The sequence below is a fragment of the Vidua macroura genome, chromosome 21, assembly GCF_024509145.1.
Source record: "Vidua macroura isolate BioBank_ID:100142 chromosome 21, ASM2450914v1, whole genome shotgun sequence".
NCBI lineage: Eukaryota > Metazoa > Chordata > Aves > Passeriformes > Viduidae > Vidua > Vidua macroura.
The window spans coordinates 2,952,338-2,973,696 of NC_071591.1; the positions used below are offsets into that span (position 1 = coordinate 2,952,338).

Below are 21,359 nucleotides of genomic sequence, written 5' to 3' on the forward strand. Positions count from 1 at the left end.
CCGCCGAAAGGAGGGGGCTGCCTCCACCTCCCGCTTATATAGTGCGGGAACGGGTGCGCGCGTGCGCGCCGCTCTTCCGCCCGCGAGCGTCCCCTGCCAGGCGGGAGGACCCAGAGCCGGCAGAGGGCAGGGATCGAACGGGGGACACGGGAGGGGACAGGGGATGGGACACGGGACAGGGGATGGGACACGGGACAGGGGACAGGGGACACGGGACAGAGGACACGGGAGGGGACAGGGACATGGGAGGGGACAGGGACACGGGACAGGGGATGGGACACGGGACAGAGGACACGGGAGGGGACAGGGGACAGGGACAGGGGATGGGACACGGGACAGAGGACACGGGAGGGGACAGGGGACAGGGACAGGGGATGGGACACGGGACAGAGGACACGGGAGGGGACAGGGACACGGGACAGGGGATGGGACACGGGAGGGGACAGGGGACACGGGACAGGGGATGGGACACGGAAGGGGACACGGGACAGGACAGGAGACACGGGACAGGGGATGGGACACGGGATGGGACAGGGGACACAGGACAGAGGATGGAACACGGGAGGGGACAAGGGGACACGGGAGGGGACACGGATAGGACATGGGACACGGGACAGGGGATGGGATGGGGGATGGGACAGGGGACACGGGATGGGACAGGGGAGAGGGGAAGGGACATGGGATGGGGGACACAGGATGGGGGACAGGACGGGGGACATGGGATGGGAAATGGGACAGGGGACATGGGACAGGACACGGGATGGGACAGGGGATGGGACACAAAACCCTGCCCAGGACTGCTCTAGGGCCTCCCACAGAGACACGAGGCTACTAAGGAACGCATATCCCTTTTCTCAGCTGCTCCTGGAGTCCCCCACCTGCCATGGTGGCAAAGGTTGGGCTCCCAGTGTATCCTGGGACAAAGTGGGGACACTCTCACCCTGCATCAGCCACCCTGAAATGTCCCCAGCTTGGGGACATCCTTTCCCTCCCATTGCTGTGACTGCCCTGGCCAGACTCCCCATCCCATTCCACCAGAAGGATCAGGGGGATAAATCCCTTTATTTGCTAAGAACAGACACAAGATAGAAGCAGTTTCAGGTGAGACTGCAACAGTGACACACTCAAGGACAGGAGCAGGGGCTGGCCCGGCTCCCTTTTCCCTTGCATTGCTCTGGACAATCTTTTGGAGCTAGAGCCCCTCGGGGGCTGTGACCGCTGTGGGGTCACCGTGCACAGGACTGGGGTCCCCTCCCCAGCTGTGCCGGCGCTGGATGCAGAGCCAGTCCCGCGGAACTGGAGCAGAGGCACCGAGCCCATCCCCGGGGCTCTAATTGCCCTCGGCTTTTCTCCGCAGCTCCTCGATGGCCTCGCTCTGCCGCCTCTTGTCCTTGGCACGGATGATGGTCATCCTGAAGAGCTTGCAGTAGAGCTCCACGGCCGCGGGGCTGTCGTCATTGCCGGGAACGGGGTAGGTGATCAAACACGGGTTGCAGTTCGTGTCCACCACCCCAACCGTGGGGATGTTCATCTTGGCCGCGTCGCGGATGGCCACGTGCGGCTCGAAGACGTTGTTGAGGGTGCTGAGGAAGACGAGGAGGTCGGGCAGGCGCACGCCGGGGCCGAACTGGATGCGGGCGTTGGTGAGGAGCCCGCCCTGCCAGTAGCGGGTGTGCGCGTACTCCCCGCACGCCCGCGCCGTGCTCTCGACCAGGTGGCAGAACTGGCGCCGGCGGGTGACGAACAGGATGATGCCCCCGCGGTAGGCCACGTGGGCCGTGAAGTTGAGGGCCAGCTGCAGGTGCTGCATGGTCTGATCCAGGTCGATGATGTCCTGATCCAGGCGGCAGCCGAAGATGTAGGGCTCCATGAACCTGCGGGGGCAGCGGGAGGGCGGCACAGGGGGGGAGGACACGGGGATGGGGTGTGCAGGCATCGAGCGTTTCGGGATGTGGGGGCCCCACAGGAACCCTCCCACGCTCCTGCTCCTGGCTGACAGCAGAGGTGTTCCCTGCAGAGAGCCCTCGTACCCAGTGTCACACCCTCCCACTGCCCACACTGGGGGGATCCCCGTACCCTGCCCTGTGTGGGCAGTTCCAGGCTCAGAGCAATCCAGCAGCTGTGGCCTGGGGAAGCATTCCCGATGTCCACAAGCACTGGATCACGAAAAGCATCACTCACCTGTGCCGACATCCCTTTTTGTGGCCCAGGTGCACCCGAGCATCAAAGAGATCTTTCAGGGTGAAGAGCTCCTTCACGCTGAAGAAGTCGGGGTGGCTGAGAGGCTCGGTCAGCAGCTTGTCATCGTCAGCTGAGAGAGAGGAAACAAACACTCCCTTGATTTAGGGGGGACAAGCCGGCACTGCAGAGAGACCCCCGATGCTGCAAGGTGACACCGCACGGGCATCGCTCAAGGGCCGGGGTGCACGGCAGCACTCACCGCGGGGCCGGCTGCCTGCCGGGGCCGTGGCCGGGACCGGGACGGTGCTGTAGAGCCGCGGCGCTGCTGCGGGACAGAAACACGCGGGTCACACGGGCGGGCCGGGGCGCTCCGGACCGGGCCGGGCCCCGCCGCTCACCTGCCCGCAGGAGCCGCAGCACCGCCATGCTCCGAGCCCGCAGGGCACGGAGGAGACGGAGACGACGGAGACGGAGGAGACGGAGGAGGAGGAGGAGGAGGAGGAGGAGGGAAGGTCAGCGGCGCTTTCCGCTTCCTGCGGGCGGGGCGGGGCGCGGCGCTCCCTCGGGGCGGTTGCGGTCGCTCCCCGCCCTCCGCCTCTGGTCGCCGGGTAACGCTCCGTCCCCGCGGCCCGGCCCGGCCCGGCCATGGCCCAGCCCAGCTCGGGGGTGCCCCGCCGCTTCGAGGAGCTCACCTTCTACCGCGGCTACGGGTGAGCGCTGTCCCGGTAGCGCCCCGCTCGCCGCTCGCCGCTCCCCGCGCTACCTGTGCTCTCCCCCCGCAGGCAGCCGCCGGCTCACCCCCGCTTCAGGACCGCCAACCAGACCTACGGCAGCAGGGCCCCCACGGTGCACGAGCTGCCGGTACGAGCACCCCGGGCGGATGGAGACGCTGCCCTGATCCGTATCCATCTCCGCAAGTTTTGCAGGTGCTGTCCGTGCTGGCATTTAAAACATCCCTACCCCTACCCCCGCCCCGTACCCTTTCTCGCCCCCGCAGAGCTCCTTCCACATCCTCTCGCACAAGTTTTCGGATCATCTGGGCAGGATTGGCATGTGCAGGAACGACGGCCTGAACACGTCCCTGGAGAAGAGCCACTGCACCGGCCCCGACACCTTCATCACCGCCTACGAGCACCTGGACTTCCACCCCAGCTACAACCCCAGCGGCCCCTCGCACTGCAGGGACCAGCCCCTCTAGCCGGCTTTTGTCTGCCTTGGGAGAAACGCCCGCAGCCAGCCGCTCTTTCTTGATACTAAATGGACCCACTAGATTACAGAGGGAACGTTATTAGGAGTAATAATAGGCTGAAGATTTAATGTGGTTAAGTGTCAGGTAGCTCATGTGCAGCAGCACATAAATACTAGGACAACATAAATTCTGTTTTTATCCCCTTATCCCCTTCTCTGTCACTAATGATCCTTTACACTCTTGCCTTATGTACTACACGTCATTAAAAATTAAGATCTAAACTGCCTCTCTACTATTTAATGAATAATCAAACTGCAAGTTTTCCAGAGGTATTCATTAACTCTTTGGATTTCTTGTAGAAAGTTCACATTTCTTCTCTCTCCAAACTACAAAGTTTTAAGAAATTATTCAAATAATGACAAGTAATCAAAAAGTAGATTTTTTTTTTAAGTTTAATTGGAACAACTGTAGGTACAGGGAAAGAAACTGCATCAGTTGGCCAGTGACTGCACTGAAAGAACACCTGAACATTTTTGGCTTAAAAATGAGTTTTTAAGAGAAACTGCTCTGCCTGTTTATGGATAAGAAACAGTGCCACCTTACAGGTGTAACAGAACATTAAAAATGAGCATAATAATATTCAAACTGTTTGCTAAAAATGTAAATAATGAGCGGAACATTACGTCCAAACACCACTGCAACTGATACTCTTCACATGTCAGAAACATTCCCTGTTTGTGGCACGTGGTAAGAGCTGGGTAGATCCCCCTGTGCTGCAAACACACCAAAAATAATAAATTGGAACAGGTAAGTAAACTGAGCGGAAATGGGCCTGAAAAGTTAACGTTTCAAAGATCTAACATCTGAAAATAAACAAGCAACCCTCTTCCATTTGCTGTGATCCTCGTATCAGACTCTAGACAATATCTGGAGCTTCTTTAGAACCTCCCTTTCTTCTCCTGCAATGAGAAAATAACAAAGTGCTGAATCAATAGAAATAGTTGTGACAATGTTACATAAATTTTTATCCACAGATTTTCTGCAGGTGGTATAATTTAGGGATAAGGCTGCCTCTTAAAGATACTAACAGAGTGGATTCTGTCACATACTTTCCCACTCCATCTGAAAACACCCACCTCTTCTTTCTTGCCTCAATTTCTTCCCTTTTAATTTTATTCTTGAAACCAGTTCCTTTGAAGAGTTTGGCATGCAGTGTATCTAAATGTTCAGAGGTTACACCAAATAAAATTTTTCTAAAAGAAAACACCTGTACAAATTCAAAATATCATCCAAAAAATGACTCATTTTTACCACACAGGATCTACCTGAAACAATCTCTTTCTACTCTGTCTTTTGAAAGGAAGATTTTCGCATTTGCAGATAAAATTATGTGAGGCTGAACTATCACCAAGTGAAGGGATGAAAAATTAAAAAGCTTCTCAATTAATAAAAGAAATGGGGGCAGGGGTGGTGTGTTCCTGCCTTGTATAAAGAGCAGCTACCTGTCAAAACACGTGTTCCTAAAATAGCAAAGAACTGGGAATAAAAAATTAAGGGAATCCTTGCTGCCCCTTGAGGATCCTTGGAGATTGTTCCCAAAGCACCCAAAAACAGTCACTGGGGTAAAAAAATGAAGCAATAAACTTCTTTTCAGATTTACCTGACAGCTGTGGTACTGCAGCCAGGATCTGTAACTCACCAGAGCCATAATAAAAAGCACCAAGTGGTTTAAGCACTTAATATCTAAATTAACAGGTTTTGTGTTCTGACTAGAAAGTAAAATTAGCATTGTGCATTTTAAAAAATATGAACCAGCACTCATTAAAAAAACTTCACAAGGTTTAGAAGAGCTGGGTTTGTGGTTCCTTGTATCTACTGCAATAATTATAATTAATTGGTGTCTCAGGAGGGTGGGAGAAATGAGAAAAGGCATTTTCTGGACACTCCCCAGAGCTGGCACTGGAGTGCACTCTGTGCCCACTCTGTGCCCTCCCTGGGGCTCTCATGGGCACTATGAGCAGCAAAGAAAATCTGCTTTTGGAACTGCTTTTATGAAGATTCAGCCTTGAGACATTTGTGCTGCAGTCCCAGCCTTGGTACCACGTGTGGGAATTGCCACTCAAGATAATCTTTTTTATCGCTCAGCCTTTAGTGATGTGTAAGAGGGATTTCTTACTGCTGCAAACCACCAGACTTCTCTTTTCTGAACAAGTGATGAGAACTGGGCCAGGATGAGGACACTGCCACTGGAGCCCTGGCTGTTCAATTCCAGAGATGCTCCTTGACACATGTTCAATCACACAAGCAAAGATTCCACTTCCTGACCACAAACACCAGGAAAGAAAACTCTTGGGGTTCTGCTACCACAAGCACCATTCTCACCTCCCAAAGCCACCCCTTTGCAAATTCTCCTCCTTCATTTTTTGTTACAAAGAATTAATGACATCCTCAGTCAGGAGGGAAGAAGAGGGAACACAGAAATCATTACTCACTCAAGATGATGACACAAACCATAGGAACACTCCAGTTGCACGGTCCATGGGCAGAACCCCATTTATTAAACATTAGAAACTCAGCAATGTACACCAGTTCCTATATACAAATCAAGTTCATCAATTAAAATAAAAAAGTGCTGTTTGAAATCAGGTTTTATTTAAAGCACAAGGTAACTGGAATTGCATTTTAACTGGGAGTGGATCAGGTCACGAGTGGTACTGAGGACACAGACACAGCAACAGGGGCACGAGACACCTTTGAAGTCTTAATGCGGATTTACTGAAAACTTTTGAGAAGAAACATTCAGCTTTTTATACAAACAGTACAGAGTCCTTCCAACATCTCTAGGAAAATTAGGTATACACTTTAATCCTTTTAAAGCAAGGTACTTGGAAAACTTCTAGTGTAAAATACCAGCCTATTGACCTATTCCAAACAAAAGGCTCAAATCCTGCAACGGAATCAAGGCAGAGCAAAAGATAAACCTGTGAAGAGGGAGTGCAGGCACTGAGCTAAGGAAAAAACACTTTTCCAAGGAATCCTACCACAAAATGGAGATGAGTTAACACATTGACCTTTAAACAACCTGGCCAACCAACCCCAGGGCTACAAAAAGGTGGCTGGACAGTCAGAAATGCCAAGTGAGCACTAGGAACATGTTTCAAACGTAGCTGCACGACAGCATGAACACACCAAGGATGTTTATTTCTCTACATGCCACAGTTACTACTCTATGCTACACCGTATTTTGCCCACATTCTGCATCACACCAGGGACACCACGGGATTCTGGATCCAGTCTTGGCTGCTTTTGCTCCATTTTGCAAATTTAAGGCCAGCCTGGAGGAAGACTCCTGAAGTGACTGAGAAACAGAGTGATGCTAAGTGGTGGTTTGGCTGAGAAGTTCTGCAGAAGAGCAGACAAAGAGACTATCAGATCAATTCACAGGGACAAGATGTGAGAACAAACTCCTCCAAGGACTTCACAACACAAAAATGAAAATGGAAGAGCCAACAGCTCCAATTTACACATTTTGAATTTGCAGCGAAACCAGTGTGGGGGCACTTCTTTGTGTGTGTGATGTGAATGTGCTACTTCAATCCCGTTGAAAGTCAGTACAAATAAAAAGATAGTAGTGAAAAATTGCTTTATTCTGGCTGCTGGAAACGGAGGCAGAGAAAGAGCCTGAAGAAAGAACAGTGCTGAAAATATCCGTGGCTGAAAAAATCCGTTTGTGTTGTGACTTCCTACAGCAAACTCAGCTTTGCTTTATTGCACCAAAATTGTCAGTGAAAAGTTCACAGAAATGTAACATTTTAAAAACCACTTCTGAAAAAGGAAAGTTAAGGGCACTCAGGTCCAGGAAGTTCATTCAGGAAACCAAAAGCCATGTCTGGGTAACTACACGGCATCAAAATGAGAGAGCTGAGAATAACGTGGAATTGTCTGAGCCCTACAGGCCCAACAGTACAGAAATCCAGGGAAATGCAGGGAAATCCAGAAAAATCATGTTGTCTGAACAGACACACTCCTTCACTTGTCTTGGACTGCAATTGTGCTTGGAATCATCTGCTAGCAGGAGGTTCTGGGTATGAAAAAGGAATCTGAGCAGGTGCTGAGATCACTCTGCACAGGAGGTGCAGACAGAGCCGTCCATTTGATTTACCTGAATTTGCATTTGTATCTTCCAGGCTGGATCTCCACACCCACAGCCGAGTTCAGCTCAGGGACCTCATCCCACAGTCCTCAGGGTGGGAAAACTGAGCTCCAGCAAAACCCAGCCCACAGGATTGTCCTGAGGCAGCTCGGATGTGGCCAGTGTCAGACCATCTGCATTGCTATCCAAGGCTGGGCTTTCCTAGGATCTCTTAACAGGTTCCCAAATAAATTCTGTGCGCAAACAGGTTTCCCTTTGAGAGACAATTAGAGGCCTCATAATTTAAAGTGTGATTAGCCAATATCTTATCTACAATAACTACAGCATCCTGTAGGAATGCAAGCCCTAAAAATCATTATAAAAAATATTTCCTTAGAGCACTTTAAATAATTTACAAAATTCTACAAAAGCTATGAATGCCTATCTGTGATATCCTGTTAAATAGAATTATTTTCACATTAGTGTGTGTGTGATATACAGGTATCAGCATCTCCCACTGCCTCTCCTTTCCTGTCTCAAGCTTTATCAAAGTAATTACAATCACAGTTATTTTATAAAAAGACTGCTAGTGTAAAAAAAAAAAAAATACTTACATATTTGAAACCTTTTTTTCCAAGAGGGAACCTGGGCAGTCCCCTGCAGGTAGGTCAGTAAATTTTGCACAGGTTTTGGTTAAAAATTCCTGCCCTTGGTGTACTTCACTAGCAGCTTCCCTGTTCTGCAGGACAGGTATTTTTCCTTCCATTTTGGAGCTGGATACCTGAACTTCTCCCTGCCTGTCAACTTTTTCTTCCTTAATGCACGTCTGCACACTGTTATCTGCACATGCTCCTCCACTATTATGCACTGCTGCTGCTGTCACATTGAATTCCTGTCTTGGGCAAGCTAAACTGGGATCTGGCCTCTTGTCCAGCTGGTTATTCCCTCCCTTACTGTCCACCTGAGCACTCTGCTGAGCTGGCTCTCTGCTGACTTTATCTGCTTTTCCCACACTGCACTCAGGGTGTGGGGGATCTGCAGTGGAGTCAGCCCAGTTGTCTCGGTGGATATCTCCTTCCTTGATCCACATCTGGGTGTTCTCAGCTCTGGAGGTTCCTCTGCAAACCTTATCAGCTTTTCCTGCTGCCACACTCTGTTCCTGTGAGGGAAGGCAGGAGTGGGACTGATCCCCTGGAGCCTCAGCCTTCCTGCAACCCTCAGCTGCCTCTTGGAGACACTCAGCTCCTGCACAGGTTTCTGCTACATGGGGACTCACCCCTCCCACAATGAGTTTCTGAGAAGAACTGGTTTCTTTTATTGCTGGTGTAATTTCCCCACTAAATTTGCCTTTTGGCAAGGGGTTAAGTACATCTGTGTCCTGGGAAGCTGCCTCCATTCCCAAGGCACTGCTCTGCCTGAGCAAACACTCTGCTTTCTGCTTTTTGTTCAAAAGCATCGATTTCTTCCTGTCCCGGGCGTATTTCAGACCTGCAATAAATTTACTTGAGATTTTTAGTTGGAAGGTATTCTTCCTTTTAGATCTGGGCTTTGCATTCATGACTTTTCTCACTTTACACCCTTCACTTCTGCCGGGTTTTGGGGGCTCTGTGTTATGGACATTCCTTTTACCTGTTGCATTCCCAGGTAACTCCTCAGCAGCACCACCTCTGACCCCCCCCAGTCCTTGCTTAGCTTTTGACTGACCAGTAGTAGGAACATTCTCTGCAGAGGAAGCACATTTTCCACTGCCAGCTAACATTGCACTTTTCCCTTCTGTTCTCTGAGAGTTCTTCACCTCCTCAGTTTGCTGAGCTACCTCAGCCTTTTTACTCTGACCCAGCACGAGGCTGATCTCGTTTTCCACCGGCTGCTGCTTTGCTTTTCCTTTATTACCAGTTTGTTTGGTCGCTCTAAGTAGGTCCAGACTTGCATCACCTTTTTGCATCTCTGAATTGCTTGCAGAGTCTTTAGCCTTTTCTGCCAAAAATCTCCTGATTTCCTGCTCGATGCTGTCATCGCTGTCCACTGAGCTGCTGTCACTGGCGTCTGACACAGCTGGGAAAGCACATTTTCTATTTTTAGCCCCCCGCTGGTTTGAAACTGGTTTAGGTTTATTGCCTTTTTTAAGCTGTAAGTTAAACTCCTGGTTTTTCACGGTTTCTGGCTTGTCATTGGGAAGTTTGATGTTGTCTGGAGGGTTCCTGACTGCATTCTCCCTCACAGCTTTCCTAGGTTTTGAGAGGCAGCTTTTTAGCAGTGAGGGATTTTTACATTTCCACTCATTTTGCTGGAGGCCACTGAACTCATCCAGCAGCTGAGTTTCTGTCTCACTGAATCTGACTTTCTTCTTGCACTGAGCTTTCTGGTCCTTGGATTTCTTCTTTAACTTCCTTTTAGACCGTAACAGGTCCTTGATAGCAGAATCCAGATCCTCATCGCTGTCCAGAGAGCTGCTCTCATCACCTGACCCCTCCCTCTCTGGGGTTTGGATGGGGTTTTTTATAGGTTTTCTTGTGCTACTCTGAACCTGCAGAGAAGGGTTTGCAGAGTCCAAGGCCACACATCTGCTGCCATCAGAGTCAGACAATTTGGGAGACATCAGCTGCTGCTGCCTCGGCTCTTTGTTACTCTGTGCATCCCGGAGTTCTGGGGGGTTGCTCAGGGCATGCTCCTCTGGGAGCCCTGGGAATTTGGAATAGTTACCTGGCTGGAAAAGTCCTGTCTCCAGCTGTTCAGGTAGTTTTGACCCTCCTTGTTTTGCCGTTCTGCCTTCCCTTTTAAGTCTCCTTTTCTGACTCAGGGATAATTTCAGTGTTTTGGGCAGAGCAGGCTCAAGGGTCTCGGTGAGGCTGTTTGGATCAGAAGGCAAAGGCATCTGGATGGAGCGTGACAGGCTGGGAGGTTTTGTTCCAAGGTTTTCTGACTGTGCTTTCAGAGCCAAAAAAGCCCTGATTTCCTGCTCTATGCTGTCATCACTGTCCACAAGGCTGCTGTCACTTTCACAACGGGAGGACGAGAGAAGCTGGGGAGAAAAGAAGGAGTCTGCAGTGAGGGATTTGTTGTCACTTCCCATTTGGGATGGCATGATTGTTTTGGAAATATCCAGGATAGCTTCTGCACACATGAGTTCTGCAGATGTGTCTGCTCTGCAAGAGGCCTGCAATGTGAGCTCACAAGCAGTAATCTTGTTTTCTGGAAGTGCAAAATGTCTGGCTTTTTTCAGTGGTTTAAACAGCTTATTAAAGTCATTGCTGGTGCTTTCTAATCCCGTTGACTTGGAATTAACTTCTTTTCTCTTGTTGCTTATAGGGTTTTTATGGATTTCCGGTGAGGCACTTTTTGTGGAGCTAATTGTCAGGCTGGCAGAAATGTCTGCCATACCCTTTGGATCAAATGGTTCCCTCTGCAAAGGGACACAGTTTGCTGCATGACCTGCCTCCTTCCTGATTTTCTCCAGCTGGTAAAGCTGAATGGCTTCTTCAATGCCATCATCACTGCTCGAGTCAGATGTGTGCATGCTCTCCTTGCTGAGTGCTTCCCTTGGCTCCCAGTGATGAGCTCCACTTCCCTCATTCTGCTCCACGAGCCAAGGCTGGCTGGCAGTGGCCACTTCTAGATATGCTCGGTTCACCTGGCTGAAATCACTGGGCTCTGCTTGGATTTTTGACTGCAAGCACTTGGACTGGGCACTGGATTTCTGCAGCTTGGGATGGTGTCTCAGGAGCAGTGCATTACAACCTTGCTTTATAGCACCACAGCTTGTTCTGTTTGTTGCTTCTTTGTTGCATTTCAGGACAGATCTCACACGGGAATCTTTTTTATCCTCCTCGGTATCACATTTGCTAATTTCTTGCTGCTTCTTCTCATTCAAGAACTGCACTATTTCAGCTTGTATGCTCTGTTCAAAGGAGTCATCGCTGCTGATGCTCTGAGGGGAAGCAGGCTGAAGCCTTTTCCCAATTCCCAGGTGGTCAGACAGGTACTCTTCAGAGAGCATCTCGGCTTTAAATTTCACAGGGAGGAGGTTACTCGCCACTTTGTTCTGGGAGAACTCTCTCTTAAACCTTTTGTCTCTGCTCACATTCTCAGAACGCTCTGCATTCCTTGGCAACGACTGGGCACTTTTGCTTTTTGTTTTCAAGTACTCTTGGATGGCTTCCTCAATACCTCGGTCCACAGAATCGTCGCTGTCAGAATCGAGCAGCAGAGTCCCAAACTCTACATTCCTTTCCACTTTGCTGCCATCAGAATCCTCAGGGCACCCACACTGGGTGTACTGAGGATGCTTCTGCAGCAGCGTGGTGCTGGATGTGACTCTGGTACTGGTGCCTTTTCCTCCCTTCTGTTTTTTCTGCATAACACAGCCACACTCATTGTTCATACCCAGGGCAGGCTCTTGGCTTTGCAGGTTGTTTATGATCATCTGAACTTTGGCGCTCACGGAGGTTCTGGTGACGTTGCTGTCGGATTCAGGGAAGCAAACGGGGTATCTACAATTCCTTGCTGGTCCAAAGGACTCCCATTTTGTCTGAAGAGCTACCAGAGGAGGAGCATCCATAAGGAACATTCTAGCAGACCACAGCAAAGTCCACGATGGAACAGATTTTCAGACCGGTCTCTCCTCCATCCTAAAACAAATTAAAAAAGGAAAATATTTATTAAGCGTGTGCCTTCTAGAAATTCCATGTAATAATCCTGGTAACATAAACTGTAAATTATTAACACTCAGAACTACTGTGCCAGATAATCACAGGAATTACTCCTCAACATCACTTGAACAGGTAAATCAGTCACTACTGCCACTGGGGATAAGCCAGAGCGCTCATCATTTGTGGTTTGTAGTATTTTCTGGCAAAATCATAACCCAGTTCAGGTAATTCACTTCTGAAACTCTTCCTGTGCTTTCCAGTCCTTTTTGCAGGTGCTCCTAAATAATGATGCACTGCCCACAAAGACCCACTGTGATGGGATTCAGTGCACTGGTGTGTGCAATCCCCTTTGCACTGAGGTTGTCTGAATACTTTTGCAGAAAACTTTGTGGTAGGAGAGAATGAACAATTTTAAGGAATTCTTTCATAGTGGGAGTGGAGAGCTCAGCAAAATACTCCGCTTGTTGTTTCCCTTGGCATAACTGCCCTTTTTAAGGATCATGCAGCTCAGCTTTCCAGTTTTCCAAGGAAAGCAGCACTGGCTGTGTCCACATGGTGCAGGATGCGTGGATGTGGAGAAATCTGGAGCATCATCTGGGATGGTGGGACATAAACCAACTGCTCCTCAGAGAGCAGAGTACCCACACAATATCCCAGCTTTTGCTAGATCTGACTTAGCATTAAACACACAGCGCTGAGGGGCTTGGGGCAGCTGAGAGAGAAGGAAAGGGAACTCATTTCTTCCTGAAACACACTCTACAGCAATAACCCCGAGACATCAGTCATCCGGCCTCTCTGCAGGATAAAAGCTCTTGGCAAACACAGATTGGGGGGAGTGCATAAAAGCAGGATGAAGATTAGGAACTATTCTTTGTGTTCCAGTAGAAACCGCAGACAGAACGAAGCTTTGGTTTGTGCAAGAGTGGAAAAAGCCACCCACAAAACTCCAGTTAACACCCCAAAGAGTTCATCACCTCCACACGGTCCCATGAGGGTTGAAGGCTTCACCTGCAGCATCATTTGGTAGGGTCAAGGGTGACAGTAATTCCCAAAAACTACTGCAGCTGGATTCTTCAAGCCCAGGTTCCACACAAACACAGTGAGTCCCAACTGCAGTGGCACTGGACTCTGCCAACGTACAGGGACACAATTTTCCCTCTGAAACCTCCCTAACCTTGCACTTGTCAATTATTCTCTAGTTCTGGTTTCAAATTAAACAGTGGTATTAAATATTTTAAAGGATTCGTGACTCTAAACTCTTTAAAACTTGTATTTATTTACTGAGAGTAAGGTAACAGACAACCAGGGAAGACAATTCTTCATCACTCTTCGCTTGGGCAAATATAAATTAAAAACATTTTTCCTCGTAATAAGCAGCTAAGGATCAAAAAGACAGAAATCAGGATACCTCATTACCTTGCAGCAACGCAATTAACACACTTTAGCTCCCAGCTTCATTAAGAAATAAAATCCCAACGTTTTTCCTATTAACCTATTTCCACGGTTTTCAGGGAAGGGGCAGGCGCCTTCACTATCCCACACTTGGACTGGGGGTCCTGCATGTGAATTATAAGGGATTGGGGTGAATTTTTGTGTCTGGGCACACATGGAGACCGTGAGGGGACACCTGGGTGCTGCCTGAGGGAGGACGTGAGGGGACACTCACCTGGGGGATATTCACAAAGGGTGTGAGGGGACATGAGGGGACACCTGCTGAGGGTGTGAGGGGACATGAGGGGACATGAGGGGACATGAGGGGACACCCACTGAGGGTGTGAGAGGACATGAGGGGACACCTGCTGAGGGTGTGAGGGGACATGAGGGGACATGAGGGGACACCCGCTGAGGGTGTGAGGGGACATGAGGAGACATGAGGGGACACCCACTGAGGGTGTGAGAGGACATGAGGGGACACGCACTGAGGGTGTGAGGGGACATGAGGGGACACCCACCGGGGTCAGTGTCACCCAGACAGGATCTGAGGGGAAATGAGGGGACACACCAGAAGGAGGGGGGGGGGGTACCCTGTGTAACTCTGTGAGGGGAAATGAGGGGACACCCACAGGAGCTGCATGAGGGGACATTAAGGGACTCCCACACAGGGGGTACCCACAGAGACTGTGTAAGGGGACATGAGGGGACACTAACTCAGGGGATACCTACAGCGGATGTGTGAAGCGCCACCAACCCGGGGGGCACCCACAGAGGATGCGTGAGGGGACATGAAACGCTACTAACCCGGGGGGCACCCACAGAGGCTGCGTGAGGGGACACGAGGGTACCCCCAGCTCGGGGGGCACCCCGGAGGAGCTGCGACGGGTCCCCCACCCTCGCGGGCCGCCTGCAGCCGCCGCCCGCGGGACCCCCGCGGGGCGCCGCGCCCACTGCCCGCGGCCGGCCGGGCCCTGCCCGCGCCGCCATGGCTCCCCCTTCCCGCCTTCCGCCGCCCCGGACCCGGGCCCCGGCCTCCCTCGGCCGCCGGCGCGGCGGGGCCCGGCCGCGCCCCCCGCCCGCCGCTCACCTGCCGAGAGGAGGCCGACAGCGGCGACGGGGGTCGGCGGCGCCCGGGCCGGGCTGTCGGCTCCGCCGGGCTCCGCTCCGCCGCTGCCCGCCGCGCTGGTGCAGGGGCGGGCGGCGCTTCCTTCCCTGCCCCCGGGGAGCGGGAGGCATGCGCCGCAGGGCTCCGGCGGGGAGGCGGGGAGGGACCGCACCGGGCCGGGGCACAAAGGCAGCGGCGGCCGCTGGCCCCGAGAGCCGGCGCGGAGCGGAGGGAGGGCGGCGGGAGCCCGGAGCCCGGTAACGATCGTAACGGAAGGGCCGCCGGGGGAAGGGGCACCGCGGCTTCCTGCAGCAGCCCCGCGGCCAGGGCCGGGCTCCAAACCGCGGTCCCGGCGCGGACCGGGAAAACGGCAGCGGAAAGAACGCGATTGTATTCGGCTCTTGTCTCGGAACTATGCGCAGAGCGGGGGATCATCCATCCGCTCCCTTCGGGGCGCCAGACTGGGGGGAAACTCAAAATATCGGCAGGATGCAACACTTGGCTGTCCCAGGTGCAAAGTTTGGGGTGCAGAACGAGAACTGAGGTGCAGAGAGCCAGGGCCTCTGCTTTCAGCCGCTGCAGCGGTCGGTGCTGGGGCTCCTGGAGCTGTTGCGTTGATGGAGGTTTCACATAGCGAAACAGCAAAGTTTTAGTGCTCTAATTCATCCCTGTTTTGTTGGCAAGCGGGTTTTCCCCGAGGATACACTGCCAACCCTGTGCTATCATCCCTGTGCTTCCAGAGCAGAACCAAGCTGTGGGATGCTTCCTTGCGGGACACCCGTTTCAACCTGCTCCTTCCTAAAACACACAGAGTGAGTCACACGGCTCTCAGTCTATAAATCTGCACAAGCATTTCCATTCCTTGTGTCTGGCAAACAAAACCCCGGTGCCTCAACCCCAAGTGCTGCCCGTTTTCACTTTGTCAGTGTGTTTTGTTTCCCCGTGGGGCTGGAACACGTGTGATGCTGCAGAGGAAATCGGCATCTTTTGGCTGGGTGTCGTCAAAATCACAGGGGAAAGCTCAGGCTGCGTGATGGCAAGTGGGGAACAGCAGCTAAGGAGGGTCCCAGGCTGGAAACGGGGTGACTGAGGGTGTTGCACTCTTTTTGTGCTCACTCTGTGGCAACACATCACAAGATATGGGGCTGACATATGGTGAGGAACAGATTTCCACCTGCTTTTATCCCAGAGATTCTTGTTTTGGGAGCACCTGTATTTCTGTGCCCTTTCCTTATCTCCAGCTTCACATTTTAATTTTTTCCTCACCAGGAATCCTCTACTACTAAACCAGGTCTGACCCTGGGAATGTGGGGCAGGACCATGTCTCAAACCATCAGACACAGTTACAAACTCGTATTAATTTATCTCTTGCTCTTACAACAGATAAAACAGAGCCGATAAGACATTTGCCTGTGTGTTCTTGTCCCTGGGATATGTAACATGCTTTTATGTTCTGATCTGGCTCGCTTGAACGAGACTGCTGAAAACAGCACAGCCAGCATCTGTGTGCAGGAGGAAACAATGGACTTGCTTTTCCTTCACTGCAGAATTGCAGCCTGGAGGTGAGGAAACTTTGCTTCGCTCACCATATTCCTCCCTAATGCTGCGGCAGAGGGAAGAAAGGGCTCTTGTATTCATGTATCCTCCCGGGCCAAGTCAATTTACATGTGAATGCACTTTTAAAATAAAATTAAAGTCAAAGCTGTGGCCAGAAGCCTGATAAATGTTTTTGTGCACATGCAGTTGCTGGGGAGGGGGGAGGCTGCTGCTGCTGGAGAGCTCTGCTGTCCCCAGCCGAGGTGGCATTTGTGGCTCTGTGTGCCACTTTTACTTGAAAGAAGAGCAGAGGTGCTATTAGGGGTGATTTGTCTTCCTGATCCCTGATCTTGGCAGAAATGAGAGCAGTGGTCCCCCATCCGTGCTGGACAGATGACAAAGTCAGGAGCACTAATTGGACCTCTCGTTAGAATGGCTGGAATGGCAGGGGAACGCTCACATTTCCAAAATGAAACATCTCCCCCGACCTCCGGATCTGCTGCTCCTGTTTGCAGGGATGGGTGCTCATTACAGGTGCCTCTGGGTACCTCAGAGCCTGAAATCAGAGCTCAGGCAATGGCTTTTGTTATTTTTTTTCCCCAGCAAGAGAAAGGACAAGATTAAAACCAAATTAGCAGGAATAAAAGGACTCACTGGGCAGATTTTGTTATCGGGTAACCTGTGGCTTCGGGGCCAATTAATATTCCTACATGCAGCTTTGTTAAAACACCAGCCACGTCTGCTGTTTTTTGGGAATATGGGTCACAACTGATGCTGGCTGAGGGCACATCTAGGACAGGAGGGAAGTTGATAACCTCGGATTCCACAAACCCTTTCCTCTGTTGGGGGCAGTTTTGCATTCCTTGAGCACCTCCTTGGGTTTTGGGGCAAAACTGATTTACAACAGCACAATCCTGCTGTGACCACTGAGTTTTTTGGGGGGAAAGCAGCGGAGAAAGGGGGTGGATGGAGCCCAATCTGATTTTCCCTCACCCTCAGTGTTTAGGGTCCATTTTTCACATGGCTGCACTGAACCTCAGGACACTCAGTGCTGGCCCTGCTCCAACATCTCCCTGCCCTGTTCAGCTCCTTCAGTCTGATCTCAGATGATTTATTAGATGGAGAACAACTGGATCATGTAGTAACATGGCAAATTGAAGACTTTAGTTGTTATTTAATAAATGCCAAGGAGACTCATGAGGCCTTGAAGTTATAATAGAAAGATCTAATTTAGGAAAAAAAAAAAAAAAAAAGGGAAGAGAGATGCCTGTGAAAGCTGCCAGGAAGCAGCGCTGGGTATTGAACATTTCTGTTTACCCTCTGAATGGAACAGAGATGGTCTGAACTTCCTTTTAGCAGGGCTGGATGCTGTCCAGGGAAGCAGCACCTGAGGCAGGAGGAGGTTCAAGGGCAGTTTTTGGTGGAGCTCAGTCCTGGAAGCTGTGCTTTGTCTTGCCATGGAGGACATTGTTGCTATAAATCACCTTTGGTTGACAGATTTTTTAAAGGAAAGAAACCAACCGACTCCATGAAGCAAATTAAAGTGTAATTCTAGTACAGAGGCAGGTTACAGAATGCATTTAACTTTTTTGACTCAAACCTGGTGGGCTTCCCATTCATCACTGACCACTATACAAAGTGCAGCTGAAGGTCTCTGTGGGGCACAGCTCATTGCTTTGGAAGATGTCCCTTTTCCTTGTTGATTCCAAGTTTATCTGGCGTAAGAACACAAAGTGGAAAACACAACTTAGTGCCAAGATTTTTAACTGTAGCCCTGACCTTTCCTTGCTACCATGTGGCAGAGACCTCTAAAATATCAAAAGAAATGGCATCCTCTCTCTCAAATTCTGTACCTGGAACCTTTTAATGGGTTTTGTATGACTCATTCCCATCTAGGTTAAATGATAAATATTTCATGTTTACAATCCTGGACATGGGCCGTGTGGGCTTTTAAGAGTTTTCTTTACACAAATCCCTCCTTTCTGTCCATCTCCGCGGGCTTTGCTGGGGGGAAATGCTGTCAGTATTCCCTCAAGGACACTTCCAGCCGGCTCCTGTGCTTGTCACAATTCTGCTTGTGCCCATTAGGTGTCAGACTCTTATCAGCTCTGTCTCCAGTTCCTGGGATTTCGAGGAGAATATGAGAAGCCAGAGCTTTTCTGGGATGCTCTCTCGCCTGTGGGTCCTACCCAAAAAGAGCAAACTGGGTGCTGTGGTGCTCACTGGGACACCAAACGGGGATTCTGTGCTGGTTTTGTCCCAGGTTTTACCAGCTGGGATTCCTCCAGAGCCACTGCTCCTCCCTGGGCTGCAGAACGAGCATCCACAGGCAGCAGCTCCTGCCCCAAACCTGCTGGGTTCTGTTTGTGTTTTAGGCCACCTCTCACTGCATTCCTGGGGTCAGCTCTTCCTATTGCAACAGCTCCTCGTGCTGCTCTTGTCTCTGTGGGGTCACTGGGGCATTGTCAGAGCAGTGACCAACTCTTCCCACCTTGTCCATCATCCTTTTGGGAAGAGCACTTGGAACTGAGTGCTGATGCTCAGCACCAAGCCCTGCCAGCACCACGAGTGCTCGGATATTTCCTCCTCCACCTCAGGGCTTGGGAGCGTGGCTGAACATGTGGGGATTAATTCAGGGACAGAAAGTCAGGCTTTTTTTTTTTTTTTTTTTTTTTTTTTTTTTTTTTTTTTTTTTTTTACTTTTTAATGAACTATGTGCAGTTTCCCAGAGCAACACTTTGATTCCAGCCACGAGGCAGGAAATAAACACAGGCATTTGGTGCCATGAGCCGAGGTGGCTGGTGATGAAAAGGGGTCTGTGAGCCTTAAAATGGTTTATTTAAAGGGCAGGATCAAAGATGTACCTTGGGATAGACACCTGCCCTGCTACATGAAGAAAAGCCAGAGTGAAACAGAGATGCTGCAATCACTTTATATTTCAAAAGGAAACTGCTTTGACTTTGTGCTGCAGTTGCTGAGAACTTTAATGGAGCAGGGAGAGGGAAAGAAAACACAACATGCTCCAGCTGCCCTCATTACTGCTTCTCTGACTCTCTGCTGAGGAATCCCAGCACAGCCATGGACTTGTCCACCTGCAATTACCAGGTCCTGCATTTACAGAGTGCTTTTCCTGACCTGCTGCTCGCCCAGGAGCATCCCTGCAGCCCCCTCTGAGGCAAAGGCTGCTGGATTCCTTCTGTGGAGCAACTCCTGATTCCCAGCAGGGCCATCCTGAGCACTGTCCCAGCCCCCATTAGCTCTAAACTGGTGTTTTTAAGAGGCATCTTCAGCTTTTCAGATCACCTTCAAGGAGTGCTCTATTTTTAGCATCCTTGGACTCTCCTAACTACAAACAAGTGAAACCTCTCTGCGGTGAATTCACAACAGGGCAGCTGGCAGGGGTTCAAAGTCTCTGTCTGAAGTGCAGCACGATGGAGATGAGTTGTCCCCGAGGTCCCTGAGGAGCAGGCTGAGCCCACGGAGCCACCATGGGATGCTGCCTGTCCAGTCCCACCAGGGCCAGGGTGCACAGCCTCATCCAGCGACGCCTTTGCAGTTGCCAAGTGCTCTTTGCACAAGTGGCTTTGATCAAGGATTTGCAAACAGCTCCTGTTTGGTTCAGTGCTTAAAACGCTTCCTTAAATAAGTTTTGGATCAAGCCAGAGATCACCGCTGTTTTGAATTTTCATCAGACTGACAAAACACGCTGAGCTGGGGGTTTGTGCAATGCTTTGACTTGGCTTCTCCTCCAGCAAAGCAGCACAGAGTGAATCGCCCTCAGCAGAGCAGCTGTGCACAGCCAAAACCTCCCCGCTGCTCTGCAGGGTGAGGGGAACTCCCAGGAGCAGTTCAGGCTGGTTGGAGCAGTGCTTGGAGAGCAGGCTGATAGTTATTTGAGTTATTTGAGGTATTTCTTTTCCCCCAGTCTTCATTCTGCTCTCCCAGTGGGCCAAAGGCACCTCCCAGTGCCACAGCCCGGAGAGGTGGAGGGCAGGAGCAGCCCAGCTTCATGCAAGGTGCAGCTGCTCCCACTCCACGTGTCCTTTTAGGGCCGTGACATATGGCCAGTGATGGGAATTTTGGACTGAGTGCAGTGTCAGATTCACCCTCCCATCCTGCAGAGCTGTTAGTGATGGAGAAATGTTGACTGGGCACTGCAAATGCCTGGAGTACAACAGATCCATAAGAGCTTTGGAGACAGAACAGGGCATCAAATCCTGTCCTAGTAAGCATTAAGAAAAACATGGTGTGCTTTCTCCTGGATGGGGCTTGTGCTGCTGGCATTGATGGTCCTTTTAAAGTGTTTTCTCATCCTCATCTTGAATCCTCTGGCAGTGGTCTGGGCTCCTTGGAGGATGATCCAAACCCTCTCTGATCCTTCCAGCACCCCTCAGGCCACTGAGATGCTGAGAAGACAGTGTGGGGCTACAAACCTTCACCCAAAATGTGGCTCACCAGCACACAAATCCTTGTCACTGCCCAACTGGACAGGAAGAATCAGAGGGGGGGAAAAAGCCCATTCCCATTACCTGAAGTGCTTTTTTATTTTTCCCTCTCCTCACTGCATCCCACACTGTGCAGGGTGAGGGCTGGATCTCACCCTTAGCCAGGTTTCCCTGCTTGGCTGGGGCTCAGGAAAGCCGCGGGCAGGGCAGGGAAGGTGCGGGGGCAGCACCTCGGGCTGTGTGTGCCTGCGTGGGACGGGAGAGCCGGAGCAGCTTGAGCCCTACGTGCTGGGAGGAAGGAACCGGCTGTGAGGAGCTGGTGGGAGGAGGAGGAGGAGAAAACGGTGTCAGCAAACGAGGCAGATTGAGAGCTGAGACGTGTTAGTGGTTGTGTTTGGGATGTGATCAACGCTCCCTTGTGACTTGCACAGCCGGCAGGGGCCTGAGTGGTGCAAATAGAAAATAGAAAACGTGGAATCAGTGGGAATGAAGCTCCCACATCCCCTTGTGCTGCAGGAGGCTGCAGGGGAGGGTGAGGCCCTCACACGCCTCGCAAATCCACATGGGCTCATCCAGCTGCCACAGGGCAGGAGGTGGGCGAGCTGGTGGGTGGCACAGGGCACTCCCCAGCTCCAGGGAGCTGGGCCTTCCGTGACTGGTGGGTGCTGCCAGCACAGCCACCCCCATG

The 21,359-nt window shown here is 51.1% G+C and overlaps 3 protein-coding genes across 5 annotated transcripts; 1 reads left to right on the forward strand and 2 right to left on the reverse strand.

Annotated features, from left to right (window-relative positions):
• Positions 1–1,043: 1,043 nt before the first annotated feature.
• MRPS2 (mitochondrial ribosomal protein S2) lies at positions 1,044–2,652 on the reverse strand. 2 transcript variants are annotated; one of them, XM_053996330.1, is made up of 4 exons: positions 2,580–2,652; positions 2,441–2,503; positions 2,182–2,311; positions 1,044–1,874 (listed from the first exon to the last, which is right to left on the reverse strand). In XM_053996330.1, the coding sequence occupies exons 1-4, from the start codon at positions 2,605–2,607 to the stop codon at positions 1,331–1,333; spliced, it is 765 nt and encodes a 254-aa protein (XP_053852305.1). In that variant the 5' UTR covers positions 2,608–2,652; the 3' UTR covers positions 1,044–1,330. The 2 variants fall into 2 exon arrangements, with proteins under 2 accessions (XP_053852305.1, XP_053852304.1); XM_053996329.1 differs by having other exon boundaries at positions 2,441–2,506.
• An 80-nt stretch (positions 2,653–2,732) lies between these two features.
• PIERCE1 (piercer of microtubule wall 1) lies at positions 2,733–3,651 on the forward strand. Its single transcript, XM_053996331.1, has 3 exons — positions 2,733–2,891; positions 2,964–3,042; positions 3,179–3,651. The coding sequence occupies exons 1-3, from the start codon at positions 2,827–2,829 to the stop codon at positions 3,377–3,379; spliced, it is 345 nt and encodes a 114-aa protein (XP_053852306.1). The 5' UTR covers positions 2,733–2,826; the 3' UTR covers positions 3,380–3,651.
• Positions 3,652–3,805: 154 nt separating this feature from the next.
• On the reverse strand, positions 3,806–16,368 carry PPP1R26 (protein phosphatase 1 regulatory subunit 26). Of its 2 annotated transcripts, none has more exons than XM_053996327.1 (3): positions 14,673–16,368; positions 8,117–12,130; positions 3,806–4,329 (listed from the first exon to the last, which is right to left on the reverse strand). In XM_053996327.1, exons 2-3 carry the CDS (start codon positions 12,067–12,069, stop codon positions 4,287–4,289), a joined length of 3,996 nt encoding a protein of 1,331 aa, XP_053852302.1. In that variant the 5' UTR covers positions 12,070–12,130; positions 14,673–16,368; the 3' UTR covers positions 3,806–4,286. The 2 variants fall into 2 exon arrangements, with proteins under 2 accessions (XP_053852302.1, XP_053852303.1); XM_053996328.1 differs by lacking the exon at positions 14,673–16,368 and adding an exon at positions 14,315–14,447.
• Positions 16,369–21,359: the final 4,991 nt, after the last annotated feature.